Source organism: Chelonoidis abingdonii, chromosome 2 (genome assembly GCF_003597395.2).
Source record: "Chelonoidis abingdonii isolate Lonesome George chromosome 2, CheloAbing_2.0, whole genome shotgun sequence".
NCBI classification, from domain to species: domain Eukaryota; kingdom Metazoa; phylum Chordata; order Testudines; family Testudinidae; genus Chelonoidis; species Chelonoidis abingdonii.
The window spans coordinates 139815392-139827999 of record NC_133770.1 but is presented as its reverse complement, the minus strand read 5'-3'; the positions used below and the strand labels follow the sequence as shown (position 1 = coordinate 139827999).

Here is a 12608-nt window from a genome sequence, read left to right as displayed (position 1 = left end):
AACCCAACTTCCACCCTGAAAATGTATGTTACTCTCTGAGACTTACCTCAAAAAATGTATCAATGTATTCTGAGACAATGTGCTCAGACTTTGGTTTGTTTTGGCAGTAAACTATGTACATGTGCAACCTTCTCTCCTAGGAAGAACAAACAAAGAGACACAAAGATAATGTACTGCAGTCAGAAAATAAGTGACAGGCTGAAATGGAGTATAATAAAAAAAAACAACACATATCTAAATGTATACTTCTACCTTAAAAGAGTCATTCTGTCTTCTGGTAGACTAACTTTTGTATCAAGAGCAAATAAGCAGGTATACTTCAAACATAACAAATCTAAGAACTAGCCAGAAAAGAAAAATCCTCAAATAGTCTGAAGTATCTAAGAGTTACTATTAGTTGAAAACCGGATACCTCTGACCCAAAAATATAACTGTACATGCAGAAGTTATAGATCTGAACATGGTACTACACAAACATCCACACAAATACACCTGACATTGAGACACTGAGAATGATAAGCTCATGGAAAAACAGACAATTGGGTTGCATATAATACTTTGAATTTCAAAGTATTTCACAACATTAGCATTTGAGATATTATTTATCTCAATTACTTCTAAGGTGCTGATTACTGTGGTGTCCAAGTGTAGTGCACTATTTTAATTTCCATTTTACGGCAAGGAGGGAAGGAAAAAGAGGTGAGTGACTTGTCTAATGCTGCAGAGGAAAGCTCAGAATTAGAATTCATGAATTCCTGGCTCTTAAACTTGTACCTTTTTCTTCCAAGGTAAGTGTTAAAAGGAGACAAATGATGTTAGACTAGATCAGGGGTAGGCAACCTATGGCACTCACACTGCCTGGGTCCTGGCCACCGGTCCGGGTGGGGGGGTGTCTGCATTTTAATTTAATTTTAAATGAAGCTTCTTAAATGTTTAAAAAACCTTATTTACTTTACAGACAACAATAGTTTAGTTATATATTATAGACTTATAGAAAGACACTTACTAAAAATGTTAAAATGTATTACTGGCACGTGAAACCTTAAATCAGAGTGAATAACTGAAGACTCGGCACACCAGTTCCAAAAGGCTGCCGACCCCTGGACTAGATAGAGAGCTACAAAATCAAACCTGCATAGGTCACTCAGTTCTCCCAGTGCCAAACAGATCTTTTCCATCCAGAGTTTTTATTACTCTGTAAGTACTGCATTAGAATTTGAGAGGATATTTTTTTTTCATCTGGTCATATGAAACTACAGCCTCCTAAAAGAGGAGCTGAGATTGAGTTGAGAGACAGGCACCCTGTTTGCAATATCTTCTTATGGAGAAAATTGTTAACAAAAATTAGACTCCCTGTTAACCTAAGTCTGTGTCTCTACCTCTTACCCTGTGTTATTTTATTCTACTGGACTTTTCACCTATGCTGCTCCACAGATAAATCCTTCATATAGAGAGGTTAGTCACTAATAATACCAGCCATTGGCACTACCTGCTTGAAAGAGGATGTTTGTACTTACATGCTTAACGAAGAGGGATCCCAGTTTTTCTGGATCTTCAAGGCACTTCTCCAATTCTCCTAAAAAGAAGCTGAATAAAGAAGAAATCATTTAGCTTGTACCACATTATACGGCAACAGGTAATGTTAAAACAAAGTGGTGGTTGCATTCTTTGTGTCCGCACTCTTTTCACTGCTGTGATCCTTGATTACTGCATGTCCTATTTGCAACTGAAGCCTATATAAAGAATATATTGCAGGGCTTCAAAGCAAGTGGCATTTTTAAGTAAAGAACAAAAAGAAGCAACATAGTGATTCATCGTTGCAATCCTTTTGTTTGCTATGGGGATTCAAATTTCTCTTCTATTCATTCTGAATCCTTGATGTGCTCACATAATTACACCACTACTGAAATTTGAGAATAAAAACTGTTTTTGACCATTCACAGCATAGCCTCTCACTGTCAGAAGAATAGGTAAGTACCACACGTTACTGCATAAGATACAGGATTTTTTTCTTTTCCTTCATGCATTCTTAATAGGATCAACTAAATAGTAGTCACATTAAATGTTACCTATACAAGACAGGTCAATCCAAATGCTTGATATGTTTACATATTTATTCTGAATAGTTTCCATGCAAATAACTATAGGAATAGTCTCAACTCAGAAATTATTTTTAACTGGAAAAGTGTAGGACCAGCTGCTCTTAATTTCTTGTTACTTGTTTTTATAACCTTTGAAACACTAATTGCCATCTACTATTGTATAGATGTAGGGTTTTTCTTTGTGTGCATTCAGTAGGTTATAAAATTATTTTCTACCAGTAACAGATAATTCTTAAATTAAAAACATACATACTCTCTGTGCCAGTCGTAAATCTGGTGAATGTTGCCGAATACAATCTTGTCTTTCCCCTTCATGTCATCAGGTACACCATCTTCTTTCATAAGTGCCATGTAACCCTGAAACAATCCAGAGCAATTCTTTGTGAAATGTCCAGGTTTAAACTGTGGGTCTGTCTCTCTCTCTCTTTAAGGAGCTTAAGAATTTTTAAACTGCAAGCTCTTATTTAAGTCACTTAATCAATAGGGTGTAAAAATCCAATATTACATGTAGCAGCGCATTTACCTGTGAAATTAACAATTTTATTGAAATAAGGTCTCAACTACATTTAAATTTAGCCAGTTTTTTTATTTCATTTTTCAGTGTATTTTCACTTCCCACAAGTACATGAAATCAAAGCATGTTCCACTCCATACATCTGATGAAATGGGTTTTAGCCCACGGAAGCTTATGCCCAAATAAATTTGTTAATCTCTAAAGTGCCACAAAGACTCCTCGTTGTTTTTGCTGATACAGACTAACACGGCTACCACTCTGAAACCTGATATTTATTCAACACTCTGGGCTGGGCTGCTGCCTCACCTAGGAGATGGTTTTTAATCCAGTTAACAGACCTGTTAACCAGTTCCTCTAAGAAATATGTCTAAACTTGGGGAAAAGGTAATTTTCTGGAACACATTTGGAAGTAGTTAAATGAGGAAATCAGCAGATCTAAGCAATTTACAAAGCAGGTCAGCACCATAATCCCCATTCTGCAGATGGGAAACAGACACAAAGAGGGGAAGAGACTTTCCTAATGTCACCCAATAGAGCAGTAGCAGAGCCAGGAGTAGAAGACAAGTCTCCTGAGTCCCAGTCCAGCGGTCTATCCACTAGACCACACTGCCTCAACTAATTAAACTGTGCCTATTGTTTCAGATGTTATTCGGTGTCACTATTTAAAACATGAATGATAAAGAACTAATCTTCTTGTAAGGGGAAAAAAAGGATGCATGAAATAGAGTGAAGGAGAGACACTGGGAATTCTATATCAAATCCTGTTTTTCTTAAATTCCTATAGAAAAACCCACACCTAAAGCAGACCCTTTCTTTTTCTAAGAAGAGTGTGCGAGCTACAAAGATGACTGGCAATGGGATTAATAAAAGCAATTTAGAAAGGTTGAACTAACATACCTCAACTACATAACCCAGATCTCGGACGTAATCTCGCTCCGTCTCCACTAATTCCTGTAAGACATAGCTACAAGGAGGGGGAAAGGTGAAAAAAGATTCAGGGAGAAAAATGTATTCATGTGGATAAAAGTTCTTAAAAAGAGGATTAAGAATGGGCATACAACATTTTACAGGTTTTCAGTTATGCACACTTAGTAAGGCAGAGTTTACATCTGACTTTCTGAATCTGAATGCTTCACTGTCTTCAGGGCATTCTTACTTCTTGTGTTTACTAAACCATAGCAGCAGCAGCCAGGACTTTTGCTGCATGGGTCAGGACAATTAAAACATTAATTTAAAAGAATTCCAATATTTGACTCACAAAAAACAGCACGAGATTCATAAGCAAACAAACTGAAGATGTCTATTATTTTAACACAGACACACATACAATTAATCTTCAATACCAGCTGAAACGTCAACAAATATTTCTGGATCTTCCCAACTACCATATGAGTTCAAGATAGAGAAAGACGGTTTCAGGAAAAAGCAATGATTTATGGTTTTTGGAACCTAAAAATACCTTTGAGAACATTTAAAAGCCAGCATCCTCCTCCATGAAGGCTGGAACTGACATGTTTGACAGGACTTTTGGGTGAACTTAGTACTGGAAATAATATGCCTGAGAATTCTCTTTGAACAATAGCTGGTTTTCAGGAAGAACCAAATCATCCATTTGATGCCTAACAAGCAAGCTGGAAGAGGAAAAGAACTACTTCTTCTGTTAAATTAAAATAGACTGTTTTGAAAGGATGCAAAGGACTTTATAAATGTTACCTGATTGAGAACAGAGGGGAAATATAAATTTGTAAGCCAGTCTTACTGTCGTCTTTTTAAAGAGCTGGATTTCCTTTCTTCCATTTCATCTATGGGTGACGAAGAAGAGAGAAGGGAGTTGTCTGAAGGGTTGAAAGATGGACTGCTGCTGTCACCTTGGTCTACCAACAGTGAACTTGGACGATCTTCCAGTGCCTAAAAGCGTATTCATAAAATGTTGCAATATTTATTCATCTTGCCGTCTATTCATGCTGTCTTTAAATGCACAAAGTACTGCACAAAATGAATACACATTTACAGTTGTTAAAAAATATGGAACCTGTTTTATACCCAAATGTTTACATTACCTTAGTGAGTTAAAAAAAATAAGACAACACTCTAGGGTTGCCATTAAAAAGTCAAAATTTGTCCAACTGTTACCAGTTTTATTCTACCTACAGGAAAAATCTGTGGTAACTGTTGGTAAATGCTGAATTTTTAACAGAGATTACTATAATGAAGTTAGAACAATTTAAATCCTCACTATTGCATTTAAATAACAAGGGCAGAAAAAAATTCAAGGGGACTCTCAAAAACCCAACAACTCACCCCCTCCGAAGAGATGACCTCTCCCTCTTCTTTATAAGGCAGGGATCGGCTACCTTTGGCACGTGGCCCACCAGAGTAAGCCCCCAGGAGGGCCGAGACGGTCTGTTTACCTGCTGCGTCTGCAGGTTTGGCCGATCACACCTCCCACGGGCTGTGGTTCGCCATTCCAAGCCAATGGGGGCTGCGGGAAGCGGCATAGGCTGAGGGATGTGCTGGCTGCCACTTCCCGCAGCCCTCATTAGCCTTGAGCAGCGAAACACGTCCAGTGAGAGTTGCGATCGGCTGAACCTGTGGATGCTGCAGGTAAACAAACTGTCCCGGACCACCAGAGGATTTCCTTGATGGGCTGTGTGCCAAAGGTTGCCAGTCCTTGTTATAAGGCATAAGAAGAAGTTCAGGAATAATTTTTCTTCAGCATGTTTGTTTTCTGTCTCTTTCTTTCAAACACACTCTAAGCTTTTCAGGGCAGTAACTCTGTTTTACTCTCTCACCCCGTCTAGACTACGTGCCGTATCGGCGCGTTAAAATCGATTGCTCGGGGATCGTTATATCGCGTCTGATCTGGACGGGATATATCGATCCCAGAGCGCGCTTAGATCGATTCCGGAACTCCACCAAAACAAACGGAGTTCCGGAATCCACATGGCGAGCCGCGCACATCGATCCCGCGCGGTGAAGACGGGTAAGTAAATCGATTTTAGATATTCGATTTCAGCTACGCTATTCTCGTAGCTGAAATTGCGTATCTAAAATCGATTTTCGCGCGCAGTGTAGACGTGGCCTCTGTTTGTCAGGGGTGGTACAATGTATTGTAAGAAGGCGGTACCGGCCCATACGCAGCCGACGTCAAAGCGCTGCCATGGCAGCACTTTAACGTCACTGCTCCTTCCCTCCCTCCTCCCACTGGCCACTCTGCTGGTAGGGACCCTACTGGCAGGGCTGCCAACTGGAGGGGTTGGGGGGTGCGGCAAAAAGGACAACAATGTTAAAGCCACACTGGAGTGCTTTAACATCATTGCCCCTTTTGCCCCCCCTCGGGCCGTCGACAGGTGGCGGCAAAAGGGGCAGCTGCCCTGGGGTGGGGCCAGGCAGTGTGGATGGGCTGCCTGGGGGAAGCTGACCCCCAGCCCAACCCCTTCTGCCTGAGGCCCCGCCCCTTCCTTTAAGGTCTTCAATATGTTTCAAAGCAGACAAAAAAAATTGCACAAGACCAATTTAAAAAAAAAGCGCAGGTCACTTTTAATCCTTTGGTTTCACAGAACTGTCTTTTCTTCACACCTGCACTACATACAATAGTAACTGTCATTTATACTCTTCAAATGAACTCTCAAAATCAGGGGCAAATTCTGTGTTGAAAGAGGGTGCAGTTCCTTTGCATTTGGAAACCAGACAGCAAACATCATTTTATATGGTTTTGGAAAAGGAGGGGTGTTGGAGACATTGCGTGAAAGACTGTTCTAGAAAGTATTTATTAAGTCAGTTTTACTCCAACCCATAGGGTCAGGTCATGCTGCAGCTATTTATCATGTTTTCCCCCAACATTACAGTAAGATGCAGCTGAGCCATACCCTGCTGAGTCAGATGCACTATTCAAGACTTTGAAATCAATAAAAACCCAGTAGGATTTGACCTCATACACAGACGGCCCAAATACTAGGAGAAACTGATCTGTGTTGGTGAATAATCTGATGGGAGAATGATATCACCACTTGAGACTACATAAAACAATCATTAAAACAGCTAGCAGTGCTGAACAAGCGTTGCTAATCACAGACAGTTTTATTTATTAAAATCTGATTTAGTTTTCCAGAGTATCACATTTAAAAATACATCCTCTACTTTTCCTGTATAATGAAGTAAAAACTAAACCAAAAAGATAGTAGGAATGCATACACAAGCTAACAAAGAATTACTACATAGAACGAAGTCAGTACTGTCCTCAGCAAGAGGAAGATGTGCCTGGTTCTGCATCATAAAGGTATTCAAATAAAGAAGAGTTTGGAAATAGTCTGTCTCTCACCTGAAAACATGAGATGAAAGTACTCTTCTGCAAACCAAGCTCTACATTACTTTAACACTGATGGCTGAGTATGCTTTTACAAAGTATTAAATTCTGTCTCTTCAAATAGCAATAAAACTCTCATATTTTTGATGTATTTTACTTGAGCAAACAAACTAGTGTGAGGTAATGAAAGAACATCTTAAATAGAAGCTTTACAGTTAACTCTCTTCTTGGCTTGTTTCATTCACTTGTCCCTGGACAAGACATACTGTGAAATCTTTGGGGCAGGGACTTAAAATGTAAGTTTATATACAGGGTATTGCACAGTGGAACTCTGATCCTTGATTGTGCTGCTAGATGCTACTGCAATACAAATACGATGCAATACAAGTACACCTCTATCCCAATATAACGTGATCCGATATAACACAAATTTGGATATAACGTGGTAAAGCAGCACTCCAGGGGGGCGGGGCTGCGCACTTCAGTTGATCAAAGCAAGTTCAATACAACACGGTTTCACCTATAACGCGGTAAGATTTTTTTGGCTCCCGAGGACAGCGTTATATTGGGGTAGAGATGTAGGTTTCACATTGCCTGGTAATCTTTTCTCTCTGAATATATGTATATTCCATATATGCTCGTACATTCATGAATACATGCCACTTTGCATGCACAAAGTTTTGAGACTGCTTTTGAAAATGGATGATGCTACATGTTGGAATTCATAGGGAAGTGTGTTAGAATTTTTATGCAGCGGGGCAGTTTGGAGTTGCCTTAGCTTCTGAATCATATGTATCTTCCAATCAGTCTCACCATTTTGCTTTTGACGAGTTCCTCAATTGCACTGACTAGTTCTGCTGCACTGGGTGTCTCAGAGCTGGTCGGGCGTACCAATAATCGAGAAGATGCCTGTGCAATGACAAAAAAGGAAAAATATCAAGTTTACTTTAGTTTGTCATAGGCTGTCAAGAGTCAGCTCTCAAGTATCTTTTCAGGTCAAGCTACCCAGCAAAGATTTCCCTTTAATTTAAGAATAAAATGGTTCCTTATAATTATGCAACTGGAATCTAAAATTTTTAAATAAACCGTGATACACATTGATAACTGTCCATGCACAGTTTAAATCTATTTCAATTAGTAGGATGTAACTTCATAATTCTCTTTAGCACATTATAGATCTGGGAAATATCCTTGGGAAACTTTCAACTGCTGACTATTATAAAGTCTATCAGGATAGCCATACAGATTGCAGTGACTGACCTGATTGATAGAGAACAATTTAAGTATTTTTCCAACTCTGTATATAAATAAGAAGCAACTGTAAAAATAATTACAACACACAAACCTTGAAAGGATTAAAAAATAAACTATAAAACTAAATCAAGAACATTTACATTTCTAAAAGGAGCTGGGGTATATTTCCCAGCTTGAATGGGGGAAATCAAGCTCACCATTCTGTGTGTCATCCATTTTCCCCAAAGGTAAGTGCAGAGTATAGAAGATCTCTGGCCTCACAAGCTATAAAATGCCAGTTCATAGCTACAACTGAGGGTAAAAGGTATTCACAGCAAAGGATTTTGGGAGAGGGCTATTAAATTCAATTTCCGTAATTAGCAAACACACAGCTGGTTTGCAGATTACATGTATCATTAAATAACTGGAAAGAGGAACAGGGTACAATATGAACTTTACTTCATATTAAGGAAAGGACGGATATACCTCAGGCAACACAGGTTAAATGGTTCTGCAAATGTTTCAAACATGTTGGACAGACAAAGAAATTACATTCATAATGATTTTAAACAGAATGCTCTTGACTGTGGTTTTCAACCCCATTATTGAAAACAAGGATCTGGGTGTGCTTTTGTTTGCCTTGCTGAGAAAGGAACATAGGGTAGGGTAGATGAGGGAATCACAAATAACTTTAAATGGAAAGGTAAGGGAATTGAGCCAAAGCAGAGACAGAACACAAATCAACGTAATGCTACAGTCAAAATTTACAAAAAGAGAAAAACAAAAAAAAAAATAATTAGTTTTACAATATAACAACTGTACCGAAACATCAATATTATTTATCCAAAAATAAATGCAAAAAACTCATAAGCTGCTATTCAATGCAATAAATGAATTGTGCAATGATTCTCCAAACAGAAGCATGTGTACTATACAAGAAATGCTAATGAAAAAAATGAGTCTGTTATTTAGTGATATTAGAGAAACCAATATGGCCTCATATCTGGTGCTTGCATATACATCCAAAACTGAGCAAGCCCACATGCAATGGGCCTTTGGGGCAGATGTTGCCAGATGTCACAATCCCACTGCCAAGTGCTACTAAGAACAACTTGACAAAACTTATGTCCTAAACATGCGTCCAAGACAAAGTTTAAATCTGGATGTGGATCAGAATCCAAACTATCATGAAGTTGGCAGTGTTTGAGTACAAGGTTTGGTCTATTATAGACAGATAGAAACACTACGGGAGCATGTTTCTGTCCTCCAAGGGATTCATATTAAAACAAAGTAAATCCTTCTCCAAGGTCCTGCTTAAACCAGTGCTGAAAATGCATGAGGCAGATCATCGTTCAAACACGTTTTTTTGCAAGCATGGATAATCTGGCAAGTGAGGGCAAAACCTATCTTTTGGTTCGTTACACAACACTGTGCTAAAGATCCAATCTACACTGAAAATGCAAAATGAAAGGAGCCCAAATTATAACACGGCTTCCTCCGACATAATTGCATTTGTAATGCAGATGGACCTATACAATAAGGGCAATGTTAGTATGTGTTATTCGTATCACAGTTACTGAATACACTGGTTAAGAAATCATGTTAGCAGTTTGCTAGCAAGAGTTTTTAAAAACATGATTCTCACCAACAATACTGCAACTCTAGCACACAAAGGGTCAGACAATTTTCTAACCAGCAGGGAAAAAAAAAAAAACCCAACAATTTTTAAAAGAATAAAGAGATTTGAAGGGTGTAATTCTTTTTTTGATTTGGTCTCAGAAGTATTTCCCAGTATGTTCATCCATCATTTCCTGTATTGAGACGGTTTCCAGTTCAGAAAAAAGGCAGGAAACTGGTGCATGCAGTGCATGGAAAAACCCCATTGCAATCCAGAAAGTGTCTACTTAAATTATGATTGAGATTCCCAGGAGAAAACAACAAGAGTGAAAGAGAGAAAGAAAAACTGTTGGAAAAAAAAATCTGCTTTACTAAGAAAGGCAAAGAACCGCCAATAAAACTCACTAACAATGAGCTCATACCATGTATTTCAACACTTAAGTATTTTAAAGAGCACAATGGGGACGAAATGAGATTAGAGGTGAGGTCCATGCTGCAGAAGTCAATAGTTTCCATTTTAAAATCCTCTATTTTCAGGCTTTGTGACTGCCCCATAAAAATTTAATTCATGTTGAAAATCGAAATAAAACATCTGAAAACCCGAGAGTGTTGTGAAATTTTTTTTTTAACCAAGAAAATATGAAAATATGATTCATTTGGCAGATTGATGATCTCTATCCAAAACTTACCAGTTACTGGTTTCAGATACAGTTTTGCACTCTCAGTTTAAACTTGGCTTTGTTTGTTAAACTGAACAGTTTCAGGCAGCAAGTCACTAACGTGGATCAAGGCTTTATAGCACTTGAGGAAACGCTGGTGTGCTCACAATGGACACATGACTTTATATCGACATGAAAAACCATCTTCCTGTGCAAATGGAAAATGTTTGTAACAAAAACTCCATGTTTGAGGATAACAGGAATTGTTTTGTGAATTACCTACAGGATAAAAAGGTTTCAGTCGGAAAGTTAACTGCTCCCACAACAGCTCTTAACTAGTGGAAAGGGGGAAGACTAAGCATATATAAGCATGAAGTATTACAAAAATGTGAAGCCACTCAGAAGGGACGTGTGTGTGTGTCTTAGAACTCCTTTGTGCACACTAAGATCAACTGCTCATCCCTACCTTTGCTATAAGGTCCTTTTTAAAACAACCATTTAAGGTTTCTGTAATTGTGCACTCAATTGTACCCATATAATTACTGATGTTCCAGATATTTTCTCTATAGCAAATCCCTTTAAGACACTCTAAAAGTTATCAAGTATATCTCAGCATGTGAGATTCTTCCCTATTTCCCTTTTTACCTTGTCATCCTGGGAGTCTGGTTGGAGTAGACTGTGTTGCTGAATTGCCATTGGAGGGGGGAGTGGTACAGCATCTGCTCCTTCTTCACCTTCTTCCTCTCCACAGCTCTGCATGCCAGAAGAGGAGGATTTGGAGAGAGTGCCACTGCTCAGCCCCTCATTCCTCCCTCTCTGCAATGAAGATCAAGACATTCATAAGATACATAAAGCAGAGTAAGTGGAAGTTGTCTCTCAGAAGCTGGACTACTTCTGAAGGCTCATCTCCAGCAAGCCTAGGGACAGCTAAACAGATCAACGTCTCAAGAGATAGAGACAGTTGGCAAAAATCTAACTACCTTAAAGGAGATGCAGTTTATGACGGGTTCAACAAGTAAGACAACTGGGCTGATGCACTGAGTACAAGTGACTTGCAAGAACATCAGTGTGAGTGTTACCACAGAAAAGGTTGAAACCGAGGCTTGGGAGTTGACTGCTGCGTTCCATCAGGGACTTTGATTCCGCTCAGTTTACCTCTGTAAAATGGGTCCAACATACCTAACTACAGAATTGGCATCTGTAGAGTACTCATGTCCTCAAACTGAAAGGTGCGACATGAGTACAAAATAGTATTAAAATATGGGATATTTTAACAAAATCCTACATTTCATCACTGGTTTTCCTTCAAACAGTGAATACAGACCATATACTTTGTTTTTAATGTTTTCTGGGTAGAAAACAATCCTGTAAGCTACACGAGGAACAAGACCTCAATCCTTGGTCTGCGAAAAAAATAGCTTACAGGATATTGCAATTCCCTTCACATTAAGAAGGAATGACTTGTACTAACTTCTCTCCACCTCAGGGCATTGATAGGACACTACCGCTCTTCCCCACACTCAGGAATGTAGGGGTGTAGCTACTTCTGAGAAAATTGCCACTATTACCTTGGGAGAAGGGTCTCTTTCTACATTACAGCACTGAGGATGGAGAACAACACTTTTCCCAAACCCAAAGCTCCTACACCATCATGGTGCCACGCCTCTACTCCATTTCCTTTCAACTTTTACTTGCATCACCAATTCTCCAAGTTGAAAATGAAATATGCCAACAGCAAAAGAAAAATAAGACAAAAAGCCACTAAAAATAATAACGTTGGGCCACTTAGTTAGAAATTAGACTCCATTATCTATATTCTGTAGGAAAACCATCAGAACTGCTGGTCAGATTCAGGTCAAAGAAAAGGTGAACTAACATACAAAGTGAGTAGAGCCCTTGGATGCTCTGTTATGGAACAAGATTCAATGTGAACTGTGCACACATTAGTGAAAGCATAATCAGGCCCAGTTTGTATCTTTATCAACTGGATATGGGTCCTAATCTCATACCAGAAAAGACGGTTACTCACTTTTGTAACTGTTGTTCTTCGAGATGTGTTGCTCATATCCATTCCAGTTAGGTGTGCGCGCGCCGCGTGCACGTTCGTCGGAGAAACTTTTACCCTAGCAACACTCGGTGGGCCGGCAGGTCGACCCCTGGAGTGGCGCCGGTATGGC

At 39.1% G+C, this 12608-nt stretch overlaps 1 protein-coding gene across 3 annotated transcripts in view; it reads right to left on the bottom strand.

Annotated features, from left to right (window-relative positions):
- TRIO (trio Rho guanine nucleotide exchange factor) overlaps positions 1-12608 on the bottom strand; it is a 457553-nt gene that overhangs the window by 40982 nt on the left and 403963 nt on the right. For all 3 annotated transcript variants that reach the window (XM_075062688.1, XM_075062687.1, XM_075062686.1), the window contains exons 36-42: positions 11077-11247; positions 7736-7831; positions 4376-4524; positions 3514-3580; positions 2356-2459; positions 1518-1587; positions 47-136 (exon numbers count right to left, since the gene is read on the bottom strand). In XM_075062688.1, the coding sequence (XP_074918789.1) occupies positions 47-136; positions 1518-1587; positions 2356-2459; positions 3514-3580; positions 4376-4524; positions 7736-7831; positions 11077-11247 (747 nt within the window). The remainder of the gene's footprint in view (positions 1-46; positions 137-1517; positions 1588-2355; positions 2460-3513; positions 3581-4375; positions 4525-7735; positions 7832-11076; positions 11248-12608) is intronic.